General features: G+C 37.2%; 2 protein-coding genes across 4 annotated transcripts in view; one reads left to right on the top strand and one right to left on the bottom strand.

Annotated features, from left to right (window-relative positions):
- ngfb (nerve growth factor b (beta polypeptide)) overlaps positions 1-23798 on the bottom strand; it is a 117103-nt gene that overhangs the window by 82631 nt on the left and 10674 nt on the right. The gene's annotated exons all lie outside the window — the stretch shown is intronic.
- LOC129450173 (potassium voltage-gated channel subfamily A member 2) lies at positions 390-9925 on the top strand. Its single transcript, XM_055212703.2, has 2 exons — positions 390-2736; positions 4987-9925. Exon 2 carries the CDS (start codon positions 5122-5124, stop codon positions 6601-6603), a length of 1482 nt encoding a protein of 493 aa, XP_055068678.2. The 5' UTR covers positions 390-2736; positions 4987-5121; the 3' UTR covers positions 6604-9925.

Below are 23798 nucleotides of genomic sequence, written 5' to 3' on the forward strand. Positions count from 1 at the left end.
TCGTCAAAATCGGCACGAGTCCTTCCATTACGGTTAAACACTTTTCAACCATTTTTAGCATCCCCCAAACGTACCTTGTGATTGCTTAGAAAATAAACAGCACACAGGCTTCACAATTTGAGGTACCATCTCCAGAGCACACATAGTACAAGAGTTGCGCAATGTTTCGCTGACTATTTCTTTACAAGCATCACTACTCACTGATAAAAATATACAGTCATCTTACTTCATAAGGTTTTCTGTTAAGCGCTGACTCATGGCACTTTCTGAATCCTAGTTGTGGATCACTTAGAAAACCCTGCAGGCGTGACATCACACCAGTGGCCCATCGCCAGTGATTCCTCAGTCTGTGTGATGTCATCATGGTACCCGTGGAGCGGCTCTAGGAGCCTGTCGCCATAGTAACAGGAGAAGAAACCATCCAATGACCGCAGAACGCAACAGTAGAGGCTGAATCTGTATACGTTGGTGTTCCCAATTGTTTTATTTACAAGCAAGCGTTCTGACGGTAATTTGATTTAAATTATTTCATTATTTTCAGTAATTAAACATTTTGTAATTCATCAGATCTGAGCTGTGGTATGTGAAGTATTGCAGGTTAGGATAGGTCTGCTGCAGTGTGTGACCTTGGAAAGATCAAGGTCTTGGCTTAATGCCACGTCTGCTATTACCTGCCACAAACTCAAACAGCATTAAAGAAATCATTTCTGAAATACATGCCGAGTTATGTCAGACTCCTTTTTGTTTTAAGATTCAAAAATAAATAAATAAACTTAAAATCTTCGAAATACACAAAAAAGAAAAATGCTGAAAAGTGTGAATTCTATATGATTTTATATATTTAGTAATATAAAGAAGTAAGAGCATGAATCTCTTTATTTCCATAAAACCAATAACTTGTTGTGAAGACAACCACATCGTGACTCTGTCCCCACCCCAGCTCAATGCACTACTGCACGCACAATACATTTTTTAATGACCTTAAAAGGTTTACCCTAAATGAACTTAAATTCAATATAGGCTACATATTGACTAAATTTGTCCCTTGTGACTGAACTTGTATACCTCTGTGACCATGAGTGTGAATAATCAATAGGACTTGGCTCTTTAACTCATTGGCTGGTCTTAAACACACTTCACACACAGCCTTAAAATTACACTGAGCTTTCAGTTTTAATTAAAGAGTGCACGCTTATGCAAGGTGAAGTGCAAAAAACACTCTTCATTATTGACTTCTCTATTGAATAACGGCCCACCTGAGATTTCAAAGGCATGACTGATATGCAAATGATGGCTATAAAACAAACATAGGGAACTTGTCACGAAGTCCAGTTTGTATATCAAAACCGTGGTTGACAGAGAAATATGAGCTGAATTAAATAAACGATCCTAAAGAAATTCTGATGTATCAATAAACAAATAATGATTTGTATTCAGATCTACGCCAACTCTCTGCATTAACTTTCTTTTTGAAATGCCTTACAAATAAGGTAGCATTTAATATTTTGTCTTGGACTTCACCACATGCAACCCATTTGTCATGTGACAATCATGCATAACACTGTTGTATTTTACATTAAGTTTTACAATAATTATATTTTTATATTTAATATATAATATTTTAAAATACTTATAAGTGTACAGTAAAAATGCAATTTAGAAAGCTATAGTCAACTGTGCGTGGATTTGTTTCAGTGCATTATTATTAAATACAGCATACGTGGAGGGTTGTATCCTTGTTCAAATAATAAGGATAAACTCCATCCAGTTAAAAACTAAAGAAGGTCGTGAGAACATCACTTGCGTGTCCCCTTTAAATTGTGCACTATGCAGAGAGGAGTGATGGCGCGGACGCAACGCGTGTTTTATGATCCAAGAGTCTTTTGGTATGCAAAGCAGTGATTGCCTGCAGACTACATTTAACACTTTAACTAAATGATATGTATAACATATATGCAAGAACTGAATCGCAAAGGTGATAAGCAGACAGGTAGGAAGAGATTTCAGACGCGCGCTGTCCAAGGTGTTTAATTCATTTGTGACGTTTTGCAAACGCTTCCATGTCAAAAAAATCATTTATAGTCGGACTGTATTACAATAGGCGGTAATTTTGTCATTATTTCCCATTATGCACACGTTTAAATGAGAAAACGGTGACGTATTTTTCAAAGGGACAGTACAATCACATACTTAATATTATCGTGGATAAACTCTAATGTTGCGCAAATATCCACTCATATAAGCTATTAATAATGCTTGATTTACATTTTGGATTACTGTCCACGTCGAATTAATATTAAATTATTTTACATTAATCGATTATAAGTCCAATTAATGCGTAACGTGCCTACATTCTGTTGCAAACTTGCGCGTGGCGATCAGTGAAACCTTGATGCCTCCTTTAAATGTGGAATGATTTCAAAAAGCGCGTGCATGTGTTCACCCCTTGTCATTCTCAAGCAACCTGGCGTAGAGAAGGTTTGGGGTAGACGAGGACACACCCGAATAATGTACCTCTCCTCCCCTCCTCTACGCCTGCCCCGTTACGCACAATGCGCGGTGCGCCGGGAGCTACGGCAGACAGTGGCAGCCGGGATTTAAGGAATCAGATGTGTGTTTGTCGTGTTCATCACGGCCACACGGACACCAGAGTGCCATCCTGACTTCGGGAAGGCTGTCGTGACTTCTGGCAACTATAGAGGAAGCCCTGGGCTGATTTCTAAGTTTATCCAGCAGGTACCTATTGCCTACTCAATTCTGATTATGTCAATGCCGGGTTTATTTCTGCTTCTATTTTTCTGGTTATTCACTATGTGAGGCAGCACCAGGTCTTGAAATGTGTTTTCCTGCAGTTTAATATTTCATTGCTTCTGCTCAATATTTTAAAGCATGCTGGTTCTGTTTGGGACAAGCAATATTTTGTTGAAACTACAGTAAATGTGTGCCATAGGCATTCGTTTGACTCTAAGAGTATTTTATAGAAAGAAGGTGAAATGCTTGGGGAACTTGGGCTTGTGCAGAACGGACTGGATGGTGCAAAAGGGATGTGAGATGTGACTGTCTCAAATAAATGGGCCCTTTTCACATGACTGCACTGTGAGAGATGCAGTTTTATGTGAAGGGATGTTGCAGCAAACCAGATACAAATGACAGAGCTTGGCAAAGAGGGTTTTGGTAGCATTTTACAATATGGTTGTAATGTGAACATTATTAAATGCACTTGCTAATATGAACTAAAATGAGCAATATAGTTTTTTAAGCATTAATAATCTTTGTTAATGTTAGTGCCAATACAATTGTTCATGTTAGTTCATTGTGCATTTACTAATGTTAGCAGTTGCAAGTTTTGATTTTAAACAAGTATTGTTCACTGTTAGTTCACGTTAGCTAATGTTAACAAATACAACATTATTGTAAAATGTTGCCATTTATTGTTTATTATTAATTGTTTATTTTATTTTTTATTTTTTTTAAGAATATGAATGGTCTTTTTAATTAATATTATGTTTATAAATATTGAGTATTATAATTGTTATAATATTATAATTTTAAAGTCTATATATTTTCTATATTTATATAAATATATAATTTTTACTAACATTTCTGTTAAACCTTTAGAGTCGTTAAAAAGTAAAAACTGTACTGTGCAAAAATCTTAGGCCATCACCACCAGCTTTGTTGTTTTAGCAAAGTTTTAATGTCCATCGTTTTTTTTTTTTTTATTAAGATACAAACAGAAAATACAGGAAATATGTACACAAAATTAATAAAACAAAACAATTTTCATAACTAAATGTCTTCTTCAGGCATCAGTCATTATTTAGTGTGACCTCTCTTGGCACGAAAAACATCTTGAGCTTTTTTAGGAGACTGAAGTCCTGAAGTCATTCCATTAGAATTAGAAATTAGGATTTAATTTCATTTAGGTTTAAGAGATCCTGCAGCTGCCTGCTATTGCTGAAGTGAAAATGGAGTTTAAATACTTGACACTCAGCTTATACTTTTACACTGTTTTTAATACTACATACAAAATTTTCTGTATTTTCTGGTTGTATTGTAATAAAGCGACTGAGAAATAATTATATATGATCACTATACCATTGCAAAAACAACAAATCTAATGGTGGCATGGTGGCTTAGGACTTTTTCACAGTACCGTATTTTCCAAACTATAAGCCGCACCGAAGTATAAGCCGCATCATTAAAAAATGCGTCATTAAGACGAAATAACATATATAAGTCACGTATAATCGCAGTGGATTATACATCGCGTTTATTTAGAAAATTATTTCACAAAATCCATGCTGAAGAACAGACATTTAACCTGGAAAGGCAAGTTATTCAACTAAACAATACACTCTAAAAAATTTGCTGTAATTTTGCAGCTGGTTGCCAGTAACTTACTGTAGAAGATAAAGTCAAAAAATGTTTCATGTTCATTTAACTTTGAACAAAATGTTGCCAGTAAATAACATAAATGTAAAATCTACAGTAAGTTACTGGCAGCTAGTTGCCAGTAATTCCCATTAATACTGTAATTTCTACAGGACATTTTTACAGTGTAGCACACAGAACAGCAGACTGAATAGGTGTCTGTACATTAAAGTAATATTATCACTTATTTACACGATACATGTGCGATACACGACTTACCTGGAAGGCTGAATAAGCTAAATTAAACGAACAGCCAACGAGCATCAAGTTTGCAGGCTCGTCATTACGCATCACTGAATCCATTGAATTACATAAATACAGAAGCAGCATATGGCAGACTCTCGTGGCTGTAGATGGTAATGTTGTCTCTTGCCTCATAAATGTCTAAATTAATTCATACTGACTTACAAGGCGCACCTGACTATAAGACGCAGCACCAGCCAAGTTATGAAAAAAACGCGGCTTACAGTCCGAAAAATACGGTAAATACATGTATATACGTACAACAGCATATTTAATTCTGCCCTCAAACATCTTTTTGTTCACTTACAGTCAACCCCCTGGTAACACACTGGCCCTTTGTGCTCCCTGCCATCAAGCCCCCTTCTTCGTGGGTATCCCGCTTCCATTTTCCCAACGTGTGGTGCCCTGCTTTGGTGAAAAGTGCAGGCTTCACCTTCCCGCATCATGACCGTGGCCACGACCGACCCCTCAGATGAGGCATCAGCACACCCCGGTCATCCTCAAGACTATGACCCTGGAACAGAACCGGAGTGCTGCGAAAGAGTGGTCATCAACATCTCAGGCCTGCGTTTCGAGACGCAGCTCAATACCCTCTCGCAATTCCCCAAAACGTTACTCGGTGACCCCAAAAAGCGAATGAGATATTTTGACCCTCTAAGGAACGAGTATTTTTTCGATCGAAACCGGCCCAGCTTTGACGCCATCCTCTACTACTACCAATCCGGCGGAAAGTTGCGGCGACCCGCCAACGTGACTTTAGACGTCTTCTCAGAGGAAATCCGCTTTTACGAGCTTGGAGAAGAAGCCATTGAGATATTCCGGGAGGATGAGGGTTTTATTAAAGAGGAGGAGAGGCCGTTGCCTGATAATGAGTTTCAGAAGCAAGTCTGGCTGCTGTTCGAGTATCCGGAAAGTTCAGGGGCTGCCAGGATTATCGCCATTATTTCCGTTATGGTCATCCTCATCTCCATCGTCAGTTTCTGCCTTGAAACGCTTCCCAATTTCCGCGACGATGCACAGGAGTTGCACAAAGTCCCCGTTATTGTCAATAACTCCACAACCACTTACACGTCCGCCTACTTGAAGGACCCTTTCTTTATTTTGGAGACGCTATGCATCATCTGGTTCAGCTTCGAGTTTTTGGTGCGCTTTTTTGCGTGCCCGAGTAAAGCGAGCTTCTTTGTGAACATAATGAACATGATTGATGTGGTGGCCATCATCCCCTACTTCATCACATTGGGAACAGAACTGGCAGAGACAGCAGAGGATGGTCAACAAGGCCAACAAGCCATGTCTCTTGCGATTCTGAGAGTCATCCGACTCGTACGCGTCTTTAGAATCTTCAAACTTTCCCGGCACTCCAAAGGGCTTCAGATTCTCGGACAGACCCTCAAAGCCAGCATGAGGGAATTAGGCCTTCTCATCTTCTTCCTGTTCATCGGAGTCATCCTCTTTTCCAGCGCCGTGTTCTTCGCGGAGGCGGACGAGCCCGAGTCGCAGTTCTACAGCATCCCTGATGCCTTCTGGTGGGCTGTGGTTTCAATGACGACCGTCGGCTACGGAGATATGGTACCGACAACCATCGGAGGGAAGATAGTAGGGTCACTCTGCGCCATAGCCGGCGTGTTGACCATCGCCCTGCCCGTGCCCGTCATCGTATCCAACTTCAACTACTTCTACCACCGAGAAACAGAGGGCGAAGAGCAAGCGCAATATCTGCAGGCCAGCGTCACCAAAGTCGATTCCCAAGAAGAACTAAAGGGCAGTCGAAGTGGATCCTCGATCAGCAAGTCCGAGTACATGGACATCGAAGAAGGTGTGAACAACAGCAATGAAGACTTTCAAGAGGAGAACCTCAAGACGGCAAACTGCACACTAGCAAATACAAATTATGTCAATATCCAAAAAATGCTGACAGATGTGTAGGTATTTTGCCTACGTTTTCAAGCCATGTTGGAGGACGAAACGCCTCAGTTATCTTTTGTATCATAGTTCTGTCCAATTATTCATTACGTCTGCATGCATCTGTCTGTACATCATCTAAAGCCAAGTATTCGTATTTAACTACGTGACACGAATATATCGACAAACATCACAGCTGTCTGTATATCCATCAAACATCTTACAAAGCCAAGCTTCGCCAAAGAAAATCATTTGTGTGCTTTATCTCTTGTTAGAAACATCTGCAGCCATATGCAGAATGCAAAGAATATAATATAGATCATACAAGCTGCTACCTGCTACCAAGTCATTACTGTTGCATTGAAAACTGCTTGCTGTGTTCATTCACTTACGCATTTGAAGACAAGCTGAATGTCATATTTTGATTTTTATAGTCTGTAGTGTCTGAAACATTTTTCTGTGTAAACTGCCTGTAGCATCCATGCATAGATATATTTTTCATATTTGTTTTCATGCCTCAAATCACCATTTTATCTGATATTTAAAATAAGACAGAACATACGTACTGTACGAAGTGCCACAGAAACAAATGCTTCATGTATTTCACGTAAGAGCATACTGTTCCATGTATATTTCTATTGTTTCTGCTACAAGCTGCAGAGATAGTCCAAAATGTAGTTGATATTCAAATTAACTTGTCGCTAAATGAGCCATATTGTAGTTCACATTGTAATGTCTTTAGCAGCCTATTTAGTCAAGTCATAGCAATAACGTCAGATTATTTTAATCACTGGCTTTGCTTCTATCATTTTGAAATGATTTCATATGTAAGGAAAACCTCTGTGGAGCGTGTTTAGATAAGATACCTCTTTATAACCGCCTTAAATCATTCGAAAGTGTTGCATGACCTCAAAACCAATTTTAACGGCATGCATTTAAAGTGATATGCAGAAAATAGTTCTGTATACATATATTTTTATCTGCATCGTTTTATTAAGCCCAAGGTTTCGGGTATTTATGTCTGAGGGACAGCAGGCAAAAGTATACAAGGACATTCACTAAAGTGTTTGGATTGGCAGAAGCACAAGTAATGGATACAGTTCACGTGTCCTGCAGACGCCTGCTGCTGCAGTCACAAGATCACTGATCGATTGTACTTCAGCTGACCTTGAGATCAAGACTCGCATACACAGATCTGCCTTTTCATATCAGTGATACTGTGAAGTGAAACGGAAACATCATGCCCATTCAGATTTTTGTAATATTGGTGTATAAATAACAAAATGCAATGGTGATCACGCTCAAAAAAATGCTGGATTATTTTCAACCCAACATTGGTCCGAAAAGGAGCGAACTCAACCCGTTGGGTAGTACTTTAACCTATGCTGGCTTGTTTTAACCCCTTGGAGTTGTTATAATGTATTTTTAGGTCATAAACTTTTTGGGGGGAGAAATTTAACTCATCACCTGGGGGTTTGTACCTTTTTCACCCAACGCTGGGTTGAACACATCCCAGCATTTTTTAGAGTACATGGGCTACCAAGTTTAGCTACAATTTTCTAAAATTACAATATTTCAAATAGTATAATATTATACTAATAATAATAGTATAATATTACACTCTAAAAAATGCTGAATTGGGTCAAAAAGGAACAAATCCATCCGCTGGGTTAAAATAACCAAGTTTTTTTATATTTAACCCAACAATGGGTTAAAGCAACCCAGCATAGGATAAATTAAAACCCAACGATGTGGGTTTGTCCCTTTTTGACCCAAAGCTGGGTTGAAAATAATGAAGCATTTTTTTAAGTGTGCATTGATAATAATAAATATTAACACTTTCCCCGCCATTGACGAGTTATCTCGTCAATTAAGAGAAAACATTTGCATAAAAAAAACGTGTTTCTGACGATTTTTTAATGTTAATTTGCAATACCGTAATGGCTTACCCAATTTATGAAAAAACTGAAGCTAAGTGATGGTCGCTTTCGAAGCTCTGCTTCATGAGGATTCAAAACTTTTACGAATCATTCATGAGGCTTCGAAACTTTTACGAATCATTCTTTCGAATCATTGGTTCGGAGCGTGTTTCAAAACTGGCCAAGTCACGTGATTTTAGCAAACGAGGCTTCATTACGTCACAACTGTTTCGAAACGTTTCGCAAAATCTGATGGTTCACCACTAGGGGGAGTTGTAAAAAAGTTTAAAATGTTTGGACAGAACTGTTTTAACACTATTTTGACCAGCAGGTGTCGCCAGCGTGTGTGGCGTTTCGAACGCTTCGAAAACTGAATCAATTTTTGAAGCAATTGGTTCAATTGATTCGAAGCTTCAAAAAGCTTAGTTTCTCCCATCGCTACTGAAGCCAAAACGTTATTTACTAATTTTAAACTCTATATATGTTTTAATAATCGTTCTGGATCTGATCTCTAACAAAATTCCTTTTCAAAAATGCAATTATTTCAGCTTCCTGCTATTTTTTTTTAAATACCCATATTCAATAGTTTATAAGCAGAGAAAAAACGAATATCAGACTTTTGTTTGTTTGTTTGTTTGTTTGAAAGGAGAGTGTCTGTTCGTTCATTTAATATATTTGTATGTTTATATATTTTTAGAAGAAAATTTTCCTGGAAGGCATTTTGTGAAACTTTCGTGAAAATCACAACAAATGCTGGCGGGCAACTTTTCAAAAAATTGCTGGCGGGGAATGAGTTAATTTATAAAAAAGTGTAGCCGTTACCATGGCAACAACATCACCTTTCTAATGCCTCTGGTTCCTCAGACACAATATTCTGGAAGGTCTGTGTACCTTCAGAGGGCCTTTCATACATGTTGGGTTGTTTTAACCTATAGTTGGGTCAAATATGGAGCTAGGTTACAACCGAAATGCTGGGTTGTTTCAACCCATAGTTGGGAAACAACAACCCAGAATAGTGTTATTTGGGTTTGTCCATATTTGACCCAACTGGGTTGAAACAACCAAGGACTTTTCTACAGTGCACACATATATATTTCTTATTATTTGGGTTGCAGGTGCCTTTATCTTCTGGCCTCTGATAGTTTATTTTAGTGAACTTTATGTGCTGATGCTGCTAATGTGGTCGCAGACCTCCTTTCACAGCTGCTGCTATTACGTTTGTCTTTTTTATTTCAAGCAAGAACTTAAACACTACTGCAATGTGCATAGATTAAAGAGTTTTAATGGTGCATAGCTAGTGCCTATAAACTAGCTTTATGCAGGCAAACAGTGAGTTTTCTATGCATGACATTGGACAGTATGCTGCTGGTGAAACAGATGTATCATCTAATGCCACATGCATAAACGTATAAACATACAAGACACTGTATACTGTACTTTTGCCTTTTATTGAAGACCCACATTTGTGCAATATTAGAAAGCAGTCATTACTTTGTCTGCAGATGTAAATCTGCATCATGTTTGTGTTTTGTGTTGATTCTTAAATGTCATTTTAAAGCTAAAAATTACAGCTTTGAATGTTCCAGTGTTCACTGTTTGATGTCTTTTAATCGGCCCGTTGCTAAAGTTTAAGAGGATGCCATCACCATATGCAAGTTGTTTTGTTTGTCCAAGTGTTCAGGAATGCGTACAACCAGAAAAAAAGGGCATATTTAAAAGCTGTATTTAAAACTTTCTTAGCCATGAAGCCACTTTTTTATATAAAGCATTTCTTCTAATTTATCAGTGTTTAAAGGCGGGGTGCATGATCTCTGAAAGCCAATGTTGACATTTGAAATCACCTAAACAAACACGCACTTACCCCAATAGAATCTGGACCTTCTTTTGATAGACCCGCCCCACACATACGCAACCCAGGCAGCAATGTCGGTTAGTAGACACGCCCCTAACTGCTGATTGGCTACAAGTGTGTTTTGCTACTCGACCTGACTCCCTCTTCCAAAGCGTTTTTCAAAAATTGTGCACCCCGCCTTTAAAGGGTAGTTCATCCTCATGTTGTGTAGGTGTGAGCAAAAATTTGCCATTTTGGGTGTGTCCTTTTAAATGCAAATAAGCTGATCTCTGCACTAAATGGCAGTGCCGTGGTTGGATAGTGCAGATTAAGGGGAGGAATTATCCCCTACTGACATCACAAGGGGAGCCCTATTTTTCCACATGCTTGCAGAGAATAGTTAACCAAAACTAAGTTACTCGGTTTATCGTTTTCCAGGTTGATTCGCGGACTGGGGAGCAATTATGGCATTTAAAAATAGAAGAAAAAGAAGATTTTCATGATATGTCCCCTTTGAAATAAAGGCAGCGCTGTCCACCATGTGTTTTCAAGCGTTTAAAACGCATTAAGTGTGATCGGCCGCTTGAAGAACATGAGGTTGAGTAAATTAAAATTTTTGGGCGAACTATCCCTTCAAACCAGGAATTAAATATTAATATAATTACTTTAATTTAGCACATAAATAATTAAACTTAAATTATTCATAATGTGACATAGTAAAAAAAAAGTCAATCTCATTACTATTGAGATGCAGTTATGCAATACAGTGTTTATATGTGTGTCTTTCAGCATATGTGTTTATCTCTGTCTCTCTTCTGTCGCTGAAGTAGTATAGACTGGTACAGGACCACAACTGGTAAAAAGCTGAATTGCATCTATTTTAAAAAGATGGCAGAAAGAAATGACGACTTAGTCCCAAAACACCAGTTTAAACCTGTTACACTCATGTTAACGTAATGCAGGGCTGTAAACACAATAGACACTGAGGAGGATGCGGCCCCCCATAATTAGAAACTCTGATATTTGTAATATACATACCCTGATTGATAAATATTTTTAGAAAAGAAATACCACTGAACACTAAGAGCTTCTTGATGTGGATATTTTTAGCCCATCCACATGAAAGATTTGTAGCTTTAAACCATTCAGAAAGAAGAGCATGTTGGCATGACGCTTTAAGTGTGCACTATGTTGTCATCTGCACTAAAAATAGACGATAGAACACAAAATCGACGGGTAAATGTACACGATGCAGGTTCAGGAGAAAGCTGCTGTTTTAAACAGTCAATGTATATTGGTATAATCTCTAGAGAGAGCGTGTGTGATGTGTGTGTCTAAGTGACAATGCGAGGAACAGGATGTTCAGAGGAGACAAGAATAGAAGAGATGACAGGAAGGTGGTGCGCTGAATATGACACCTTTGTGAAATATATTTGAAAAGATTTTGTACACCAGGAAATGTTTCCCTATTCCTCGCTATTAATAGAGTATTGATTATGTTTGTGTCAATGCCATATCAATAACATAGGTTTCCACTCCGCTCAAAAAAAAGAGATGTACTTTTCTTATTATCCAATCTTTTTGCACTGGGAAGCTATCTGACACTGAGGGTCACATATAAACCTCAGTGTACTTTAAAAATATAAAATATATATAAAATATAAAATATAGCTCCAATCTAAATGCTTGTTTTAAATAAAATTACTGTATCCTTGTAGTGCTCAAAGCAATGTTTTATTGAAAAGGAGAGTAAAGATGCCCTCTAAAGGTAGTGTTGTGAGTTACAGTGTTTGCAGTGTTTAACAAAACCACAAAATTACAAAATCAAATGCAACAACTTAATTATGCAGGTCAAGTCAACCTACTTTTTAAAGTTTTGACTCAAAATTATTATAAAAATAGCTAAGTTGACATAACTTAGAAAAATAGGTTAAAATTGGTTAAAGAATTTTTTTAAGTTAAAGTCACATAAAAATATACCTGTATGTTGATTTATTTATTTTTAACAGATTTTTTTACCACAAAATCTAAGAAATAAATATAAAAATATATTATTTTCATTTAAACACAAACAAAGCTCCTTCCAGTCCAGTGTTTATACTAGATTTAGTTCAAAAAAGACAATTTTACAAATTGCCCTTAGCTTGGACTATGGCTGAAAAACGTATTAACTTGTTTGGCTCTTGAAAAACGTACTTATGTAATAAGAAAGAAACCCTCTGAATTTTTTGATATATGGAGGATATTCCTAGATTTTGTTAAAAATTGAGATATTGAAGAAGCTTTGGATGTGTGCAATTATAAACTGCAAGATGTGGTTTATTTAATTTTATTAAATTTTGATCTGTACTTTATTTATTTAAGTTTAATTTATTTAGTTTTTCCTGCCTGGGGAAAAGGTTTTTTTTTTATATTTGGTAAAATGTCAATAAAGACATGTTCCACAAAAAAAAGACAATTTTAAGTCAACACTTAAAAACTATATAATTTCAACTTTTTTGCTATAAATTTGCTATAAATTATAATAAAAAAGCTAAAATAGCTTAAAGGTAACATTTCATGAAAATCTGACTTTTTCCATGTTTAGTGCTATAATTGTGTCCTTCTATCAAACTAGAAAATGTGAAAAAGATCAACCCAGTAATTTAGTTTTGGTAAACCATTCTCTGCAAGCAAGTAAAAAAATAGGTAATTGAAATTTGGCTCCCCTTGTGATGTCAGAAGGAGATCATACCGCCCCTTAATCTGCACTATCCAACCATGGCACTGCCATTTAGTGCAGAGATCAGCTCATTTGCATTATAAAGGACACACCCAAAAATGGCACATTTTTGCTCACACCTACAAAGTGGCAATTTTAAAATGTTATAATAAATTATCTATATGGTATTTTGAGCTAAAACTGGACATATGTACTCTGTGGACACCAAAGATTTATTTGACATCTTTAAGTCTTGTGAAATGTCCCGTTTAAATTGTTTCAACTTTATTTTTAGAATTTATAGCTAAATATTAAGTTTAAATTAATTGAAAATTCAGCTTGATTAAACTTAAAAGTTTAAGTTAAATAAGGAATTTTTATTTTATTATGCAGTATTGTAATGACATTAGTGCTGCTTGTTTTCAACCCTTAAATCTCCATTTGTCTCACAAGTGTTGTGCTGCCATATGGCCTGGACTTAGATCCAAGAACATGGGCTATGAACCACGCCCTCCCCCCTGAGAGATCGGAAAACTGGTGAACAGGGACCAGAGGGAGGGCAGGGCACACCTCTCCCACACTGTTCAAATGAAACCGGCTGTGTTTGTTTATCACTGAAATACAACATAACAATTGGATTTATCTGCTACTCCATGTATTTGTAAAGGGTTTTATGCCCAAATTATTGCACTGTTATTATGTATTGCACTGTTATTATTGCACTGGACAAACTAAAGCATCTTATGCTGTATAAACTCAGTGAATAGCTGCTATGAAAGATTGAGTCAGTCTTTAGTGTAATATAGATGTCTGTACAAGTACAACCAATAATATTATGTAACAAAACACCATGTGGAAATCTACCATGGCAACCAAACTTTCCATTAAATTACAAGTTATTACAGTTTTGTTACTGTCATAAAAACTGGTTACTTGTGTAACCCATCATAAAAAAACAATAAAACTGAAATGATACAATAACTCTTCTTTATACTATTTAAAGGTGCATTACTTTGTTTTAATCTCACAGTAGTAACAATAACTTGTATATTAAAATATATTAAAGTCAACCTGGTGGTTATGAACTATGCATTTGCATTTAATATTCCCTGTATTTTAGTTACTCTTTCACATTTACTGTAAGTCATAGAGCAAAGTTCCCTATAAACCTGTCTGCACCACATGACGAGTAAATAATACTGAAGTAAGGTGTGCCATCATTCTTGTAAGCTGAAACAGAAATGAGTCTTAAAATAACCTTCATGAGTTAATATTTCATTAACTGCAAGCTCAGCAGCGTCTCTCTCACTGTTCATCAAAATATGTACCCCAACTGTCACTGGGGCAGTACCCTTTAAATCAGTGGTCTCCAACATTGTGCCAGTTGGCACCACGTTGCCCGCACAGAGTCTGTGAGTTGCCCGTCAAAGCACATTCTATTAATAGCCTCAATTTTACTTATTTATATATTAGCTTGGCTTATTTTATATGTATAGTAACATTTTAAATAATGATAAAATATATCAACAAGTGTTGTGGCAGCCCTTGCAAACAAAAGGGTTGGAGAATGCTTTAAATAGATTAGGTACATATATGTACACATATAGTACCAATATCTACCTCTGAGATAATAATATAAACTCCTTAGGTGCAAAGCTGTACTTCTTGAGAGGACTGAATAAATATGCTTTCCATTAATGTATGGTTTGTAAGGATATGACAATATTTGGTCGATACAAATATTTGAAAATCTGATATCTGAGGATGCAAAAAAATCTAAATATTGAGATAATCACCTTTAAAGGTGTTTAAATGAACTCCTTAGCAACTGCATCTACTCACAAAAATAAAGTTTTTTATTTATTTATGGTAGAAAATTACAAAATATATTAATGGATATTTATATAATATCCTGATAATTGTTGGCATAAAAATTTATAATTTTAACACATACATCTATTTTTTGGCTTTTGCTACAAATATACCAGTGCTACTTAAGACCAGGGTCACTAATATGCTCCAATATATGAAATTACTGCACAGCATTGGCTTTTTCAAAGCAGTGCATTCTACCTTTGTCCACTAGAGGCAGTGTGAAACAACACACAGATTCTTATGCTCAGGTTTCAGCACCACACTTTATCTGTAGATGCATGAGAAAAAACTTTTTCCTGAGTATAGTAGAATAATATTAATACTTCAAAAGATGTGGTGTCAAGAAAAACATCAAACAGAAGCATGAAGTGAATTACTCTCCATACAGAAATCTAATATAATATGTGCGTGTCCTGTCCAAAAATAAACATAACACTAATTATAGTACTGCAAAGAAAACAAGTTCATACTAATTTTTAAACAACACATTACTAATGATTTACACATATTTTAGGTTCAAATATATAATACAAATTAATATTTAATGGAATAACCCTGTTTTTAATCACATCTTTTGTGATATCTTAGTCTTTCACATTGCTATTTGGTGACTTTGTTACTTTTGCTTTTATTGAAATTTAACACTGTTTTGACAGTGGACTGAAATGGTCACAATACATGTAAAAATGTTGATTAAAGGATAACTTTTTTTAAATTAGAATGGTATCTTATGTTTTCCACAACTGTATAACTTCACTGTTTTGTCGAGACATGCAGTATGTGTCCCTGGACCACAAAACACCATCATAAGTTACCATATTTTTAGCAATAACCAACAATACATTGTATGGGTCAAAATTATGGATTTTTTTATGTCAAAAATCATTAGGATATTAAGTAAAGATCATGTCCTAGGAAGATATTTTGTACATTTCCTGCTGTAAATATATCAAAAAAGGCTTAACAACAAAGACAAGGTGACGCGGGAGCCAGGAAGTATATCTCTATCTGAAATATTGCCAAAAATGGCATTACAGGGACGCAGTATGGCAAGGGAGATGCAGCATCTCGTTCCCTTCTCAGGGAACAACAGTTACATACGTAACCAGAGACATTTTCATTTGTCAAACACAACTATGCAAAAACGCATTTTTGGTATGAATCAACATTTGCATACAGAAGATATAAGCATTTAAAGCGAACAGTTTAGTACGAACATTAAGACCTTACATAATGAACTGCATTGTTTTTATTACCTTAGAATGAGCCGTTTTATGTACATACAGCGGGTCACCTTACATGGAAGTCACCATCATGTTTCTACAGTAACCCTAAATGGACAACCCGCTCTATAGATACGTTTCATCCCTACGTTGTCTCAGATGACGACATGTTTATCCTGTGGTGGCTACCATATGCGTTTTGAAATTGAGGGGTGAGCTGTTGGTTGCAATTTGCAGTCTGGGCACTAGATGTCTCTAAAATTTACACACACCACCTTTAATGGCCATTTTCTCATATTCCAGATTTTCAAATAGTTGTGTCTCGGCCATACATCAATGAAAAGCTTATTTATTCAGCTTTCAGATGATATATAAATCTCAATTTCAAAAATTACCCATATGACTGGTTTTATGGCCCTTGGTGGTCACATATATTATACAGTATTTGTTTGAGCTTGTGGTTTAGTACTTCCAGGTCCAAATCTGTCCTGTCTGAGTTGTTATTATAGTTAATAAGGGTGATTTTTTAATCAAACTTAAAAAAAAATTTCTATTGCATCATTTATTTTTAAGAGTGCAAAACACAAGGCTGTTTCACCACAGACTGTCCTTCTAATATGTGTACATTGTTCTGCATTTGAGCATCTGTTAAACAGTTGCTTACTCATAATAATAGTCGTCATCTATTTCTGTATGTCTATGTCCCTGAACACTAGATGATTAATTACTTTTTCTTCAAGAGAAAATGTGTCTATTCTCTTGGTAATCGCCTGGAAAATAACTTGACTTTGCATCAAACAACACGGAGTAATATGATAAAGGTTGGAGGTCCAAACCTCAGAGGATTCACATCATGACGTACCACCATAGTCATATGGGCAATATGCTTGGAGGAATATATGATCCAAAAATCATTTGAAATCTTATTTAGTGGAAGACACAAGGAAGTGATTTATTAAATAGCCGATAAGGTGAATTTGATACAATGACAGCGTATTATGAGACAATTAATAAAGCACGCCTAAACAACAAGAAGGAATATGCATCATTTCTACAAGCTCAGATTACATTGTAAAAAACGGCATCATCACACTTCGTGACATGAACAGTGTTTAATGAAGCTTTTTATGTAGCAAAAAATGCAAGTCATGTACGCTATTGTAAATCTCTGCTAAATAAAGAACAATCAAGTAATAAATTCCCCAAAGAGAAGAGCAATATTTCATATTCTTGGTTATTTTATAACCACTATGTGTGTAAACAAACTAGATTTAAGAAATCAATACGAGTAAAACTAAATACTCAAGAGGTGTAAACGCTAAAACCCATTTGTTTATAGAAAGCATCATCTCACCGTAAGTGAATTGCTTAAAATCAATGCACCCATTCCATTACTCTCAGTCTATTGATCGTATAAAGCAGAAGAGAAGTCTGGCCTGTGTCAAAGGAAAGTCCTCAAGACCATGCGGGTGTTGCTGAGGTGATAGACAGTCAGCCTCAAAATGGACAGATTGTGAACTTTAAAAGCCAGGACTCATTTCACGTGTACAGTAAGACTACACAGGACAGGCTGTTAACCCTTGACACACCAGAGCATAGCCATCTTACAGCAGACATAAAAGGGATTTGGACATCAATTACAAACCTTTAAAAATGTACGCCATTGCATTACGTAACACATAAACAAATAAACAGTGGATGACGCATGATGCACATAGGTTCACATGATGCACCGAACGCATATTTTGACGTGACGCATGATGCACATAGGTTAACATGATGCAGCGAACGCATATTTTGACATGACGCACATAGGTTCACATGATGCACCGAACACATATTTTGACATGACGCACATAGGTTCACATGATGCACCGAACACATATTTTGACATGACACATGAGGCACATAGGTTCGCAAGATGCAGCGAACGCATATTTTGGCATGACGCATGATGCACATAGGTTCACATGATGCAGAAAATGCATATTTTGACATGATGCATGATGCACATAGGTTCACATGAGGCAGCAAACGCATATTTTGACATGACGCATGATGCACGTAGGTTCCCATGATGCAGCGAACACATATTTTGGCATGACGCATGATGAACATACGTTACCGTGACGCAGCGAACACATATTTTGACATGACGCACATAGGTTCACATGATGCAGCAAATGCATATTTTGACATGACGCACTTTTGTCGCACAATGCAGCAAACACATATTTTGACATGACACACATAGGTTCACATGATGCACCGAACACATATTTTGACATGAGGCACATAGGTTCACATGATGCACCGAACGCATATTTTGACGACGCGTGATGCACATAGGTTCACATGACGCAGCGAACGCATATTTTGACATGACGCATGATGCACATAGGTGACACATGATGCACCGATGCATATTTTGACATGACGCGTGATGCACATAGGTTCACATGACGCAGCGAACGCATATTTTGACATGAAGCATGATGCACATAGGTTAACGTGACGCAGCGAATGCATATTTTGACGTGATGCATGATGCACATAGGTTAACATGATGCAGCGAACGCATATTTTGACATGACGCATGATGCACATAGGTTCACATGATACAGAAAGTGCATATTTTGACATGACGCATGATGCACATAGGTTTACATGAGGCAGCAAACGCATATTTTGACATGACGCGTGATGCACATAGGTTCACGTGACGCAGCGAATGCATATTTTGACATGACGCATGATGCACATAGGTGACACATGATGCACCGATGCATATTTTGACATGACGCGTGATGCACATAGGTTAACATGATGTGGCAAACGCACATTTTGACATGACGCATGACGCACATAGGTTCACATGATGCACCAAATACATATTTTGACATGACGCACATAGGTTCACATGATTCAGAAAATGCATATTTTGACATGACGCATGATGCACATGGGTTCACATGATGCAGCAAATGCATATTTTGACATGACGCACTTTTGTCGCACAATGCAGCAAACACATATTTTGACATGACACACATAGGTTCACATGATGCACCGAACACATATTTTGACATGAGGCACATAGGTTCACATGATGCACCGAACGCATATTTTGACATGACGCGTGATACACATAGGTTCACATGACGCAGCGAACGCATATTTTGACATGACGCATGATGCACATAGGCGACACATGATGCACCGATGCATATTTTGACATGACGCCTGATCCACATAGGTTCACATGACGCAGCGAACACATATTTTGACATGACGCATGATGCACATAGGTTAACGTGACGCAGCGAATGCATATTTTGACGTGATGCATGATGCACATAGGTTAACATGATGCAGCAAACACATATTTTGACATGACACACATAGGTTCACATGATGCACCGAACACATATTTTGACATGACGCACATAGGTTCACATGATGCAGCAAATGCATATTTTGACATGACGCACTTTTGTCGTACAATGCAGCAAACACATATTTTGACATGACACACATAGGTTCACATGATGCACCGAACACATATTTTGACATGAGGCACATAGGTTCACATGATGCACCGAACGCATATTTTGACATGACGCATGATGCACATATGTTCACATGAGGCAGCAAACGCATATTTTGACATGACGCGTAATGAACATAGGTTCACGTGACGCAGCGAATGCATAATTTGACATGACGCATGATGCACATAGGTGACACATGATGCACCTATGCATATTTTGACATGACGCGTGATGCACATAGGTGACACATGATGCACCTATGCATATTTTGACATGACGCGTGATGCATAGGTTCACATGACGCAGCGAACACATATTTTGACAAGACGCATGATGCACATAGGTTCACGTGACGCAGCGAACGCATATTTTGACGTGACGCATGATGCACATAGGTTCACATGATACACCGAACACATATTTTGACATGACGCATGACGCACATAGGTTCGCAAGATGCAGCAAACGCATATTTTGGCACAACGCATCATGCACATAGGTCCATGTGACGCAGCGAACGCATATTTTGACATGACGCATGATGCACATAGGTTCACATTGCACCGAACACATATTTTGACATGATGCAAAATGCACATACATGATGCAGCAAACACATATTTTGACATGACGCATGATGCACATAGGTTCACAATGCACCGAACACATATTTTGACATGACACATGATGCACATACATGATGCAGCAAACTCATATTTTGGCATAATGCACATAGGTTGACATGATGCACCAAACACATATTTTGACATGACGAGCCGCACACGACACTCCGAACACATATTTTGAATTCCTCCACCTCGGAAGAGAAGTCACCATATTTTGACATGACGCGTGATGCACATGGGTTCACATGATGCAGCAAATGCATATTTTGACACAACGCATGATGCACATACATGATGAAGCAAACACATATTTTGACATGATGCATGATGCACATACATGATGCAGCAAACACATATTTTGACATGACGCATGATGCACATAGGTTCACGTGACGCAGCGAACGCATATTTTGACATGACGCATGACGCACATAGGTTCACGTGACGCAGCGAACACATATTTTGACATGACGCATGACGCACATAGGTTCACGTGACGCAGCGAACACATATTTTGACATGACGCATGATGCACATAGGTTCACATTGCACCGAACACATATTTTGACATGATGCATGATGCACATACATGATGCAGCAAAAACATATTTTGACATATGCACATAAGTTTGCGTGATGCAGCAAACTCATATTTTGACATAACGCATAATGCACATAGGTTGACATGATGCACCAAACACATATTTTGACATGACGAGCCGCACCACACTCCGAACACATATTTTGAATTCCTCCACCTCGGAAGAGAAGTCACCAAGTCATGAGTCATGTTTAATGATGATACTTTATTAGTTTATGTTTAGTATATGACTTATCCCAGCATCAGTTCATATTTAAGTTCAGAATCAATTTAGGTATTGTTTTATCATGATTCATGGACCCTTATTATAAACTGTTACCAAAAAGTCTAAATAACACTGCGAGTCAATATGAAACGCCTTGTTCTGGTAAAGTGCCCAGAAAAAGATCATTCACGCTATAAATAAGCAGAGAGGATGGGGTCTACTTTTAGGCCCCATTAGTTTCAAATGGAACTTTTGCAGAGCAGGTTTTTTTCTGTTTAACCAACAGAAACACTGTAAGTGTTATGGGGGTGATACAGCTCAGTTGTACAGTATACTGTAGGCCGGCCAGATGCTTCTCGGTGAGGGCCTGATATACACATAAATGACTCTGGAGAGACATCCTGCACCTGTGAGATCCATTACGGATATAACTGAGAGGTGGGAAGCGTGGATGCGCTAACAGGCTGCTTCCAAAACTGGCAGGTGTAGCGATAGTAATCAAAAAAAAGGGTGGACAGTCTTGTAAGTGGATTTTGTGGGTGGATGCGGTTTGTTTTATGGGGAAATCTTTGGGGATGACATCTTAACGGGCGGAAACTCTCCAAATAAATTAGAAGGACGATTCCTCAATCGCTACATAAAAATACAGTAAGGTTCTCTATTTATAGGCCTCTTTCTAATTTAAAACATCAGAGTGATGTGCTGGACCGCTTCCAGATCCCTTTATAGGCACAATTCTTACGGGCGAGTGGATCGTTGCTGGCCTGTATCAATCCTTTAATGTGATGCTTTTATGTGGGGTGTGACTCCACATTAATGTGCATCCAGTTCATTACAATTAATAGGCAAGTAGCATTTGCTCATGACAGTATAATTAAAATTTAACTAAAAATAAAGGAGTGGTTTCTTGGACAAGGTATAGATTAAGTCAGGACCAGGCCTTATAGGATATTTAAGTAGTTTTTACAAGCATACCTTACAAAAAACATTACTGGTGTGCATCTTAAAAAAACAATGGCACCGATATATTTTAAGATTACAGTATTAGGTTAATGTTATTAGTGGGTGGTTTCCCGGACAGAGATTAGCTTAAGCCAGGACTAGGCCTTAGTTTAATAAGGAAATATAACTTTTTTAACAAACATGCCTTACTAAAAACATTACCTGTGTGCATTTTAAGGCACTGATGTATTTTAAGATATGTCAGTGCAAGTTGTTTTCAGTTTGGACAGCTCTTACATTTATTTTAGTCTAGGACTAGTCTAATCCCTGTCCGGAAACCGTCCCATAATGAAATCTGGTTTGGCTTAATGCACATAAAATTACATTTCAGGTCATTTGTGCAGTTTTTATTTACAATTATAAATTTGACAGACACTCTTATTTTCATCCGAAGTGCCTTGCACATTTTTATCCATATGTGTTTTCCCTGGAAAATACACTCACAATCTTTGCGTTGGTAATCAATTGGCCTACAAATTAAGATAAACATGATAGTGAAAGTTGGACTTAACAAATTACTGTACTTGGTAACACTTAAAAAATTTCTTAGATTTATAACACTAAGTTTTTCAACTTAAATTTCACTTTAGTGGATTTTTTGTTGATAAAATGTACTTTTTTAAGTGTTACCAATTGAAGTAATTTTTTTAAGTTGATCCAACTTTTCACTTTTTCCAGTGTAGGAATACATAACAGGGTACCCACACCTAAGTTAACTTCAAATTCAAGGACATTTCAAGGACTTTCCAGGTCCAATACCCTCAAATTCAAGGACTAAATTTGGGGACACATTTCAAGTGAGAGCAAGGTTACATCGTGTTACCTTTTAAGATACATTGTTACAGTTCTCTTTCGAGGGAACTCGCGCTGTGTCACTGCATGACACTTTGGGGACACCTCCAGGAGTAAGTGTGTCTGAATGTGATTCTCAAATTCAACCAATGGTGAGGCTTAACGACAAAGACAGGGTGATGCGGGAGTCAGGAAGTATATCGCTATCTGAAATATAGCCAAAGACGGCGTTACAGGGACGCAGGAAGTATGGCAAGGGAGACGCAGCGTCTCGTTTCCTTTTCAGGGAACAACAGTTACATGCATAACCTGAGACTTTTTTATGTGTCAAACACAACTATGCAAAAACAATTTTTGGTATGAATTAACATTCACATACAGAAGATACAAGCATTTAAAGCAAACAGTTTAGCACGTGTGCCTAAAAGGCTAGAAATTTTACGATATTATCCTACACTACACAGGGAATAATATGGATTTTTTTCCCCCCGAAAACTTCTTGCAAGCTCTTTCAACGACCTGTATCTATGTATGTATATTTTCAAGAATATTCACAAGCTTTCATGGATTTCAAGGACCCGTGGGAACCCTGATTTAAAAAATATATGTTTGAGAGTTAAGAAAGTGCTGACATATATATAAAACCTTGGCAAAGTTATATAAAAAGTATGAATACAGTAAATAGTACATATCAAAATAATTTACTTATCATATACCTTTATAGTCGAGGTAATACATTAAATTAAGCAAAAATACATAAAGTCCCTAAGCCTTTGCTCAACATGACTACAATACAAAAACTCAAAAAAATTCACCTGTGGACGTTCCAGTTTTTCTTTTTACTCTTCAGCAAGATTGTGGTATACACAGTAAAAAAAATTTTGCAGTATCAT

Source organism: Misgurnus anguillicaudatus, chromosome 8, assembly GCF_027580225.2.
Source record: "Misgurnus anguillicaudatus chromosome 8, ASM2758022v2, whole genome shotgun sequence".
In the NCBI taxonomy this organism is placed as follows: domain Eukaryota; kingdom Metazoa; phylum Chordata; class Actinopteri; order Cypriniformes; family Cobitidae; genus Misgurnus; species Misgurnus anguillicaudatus.

Bases quoted from the DNA above. Each gene is read 5' to 3' on its own strand.
- LOC129450173 (XM_055212703.2), top strand. From the start codon at position 5,122: ATGACCGTGGCCACGACCGACCCCTCAGATGAGGCATCAGCACACCCC.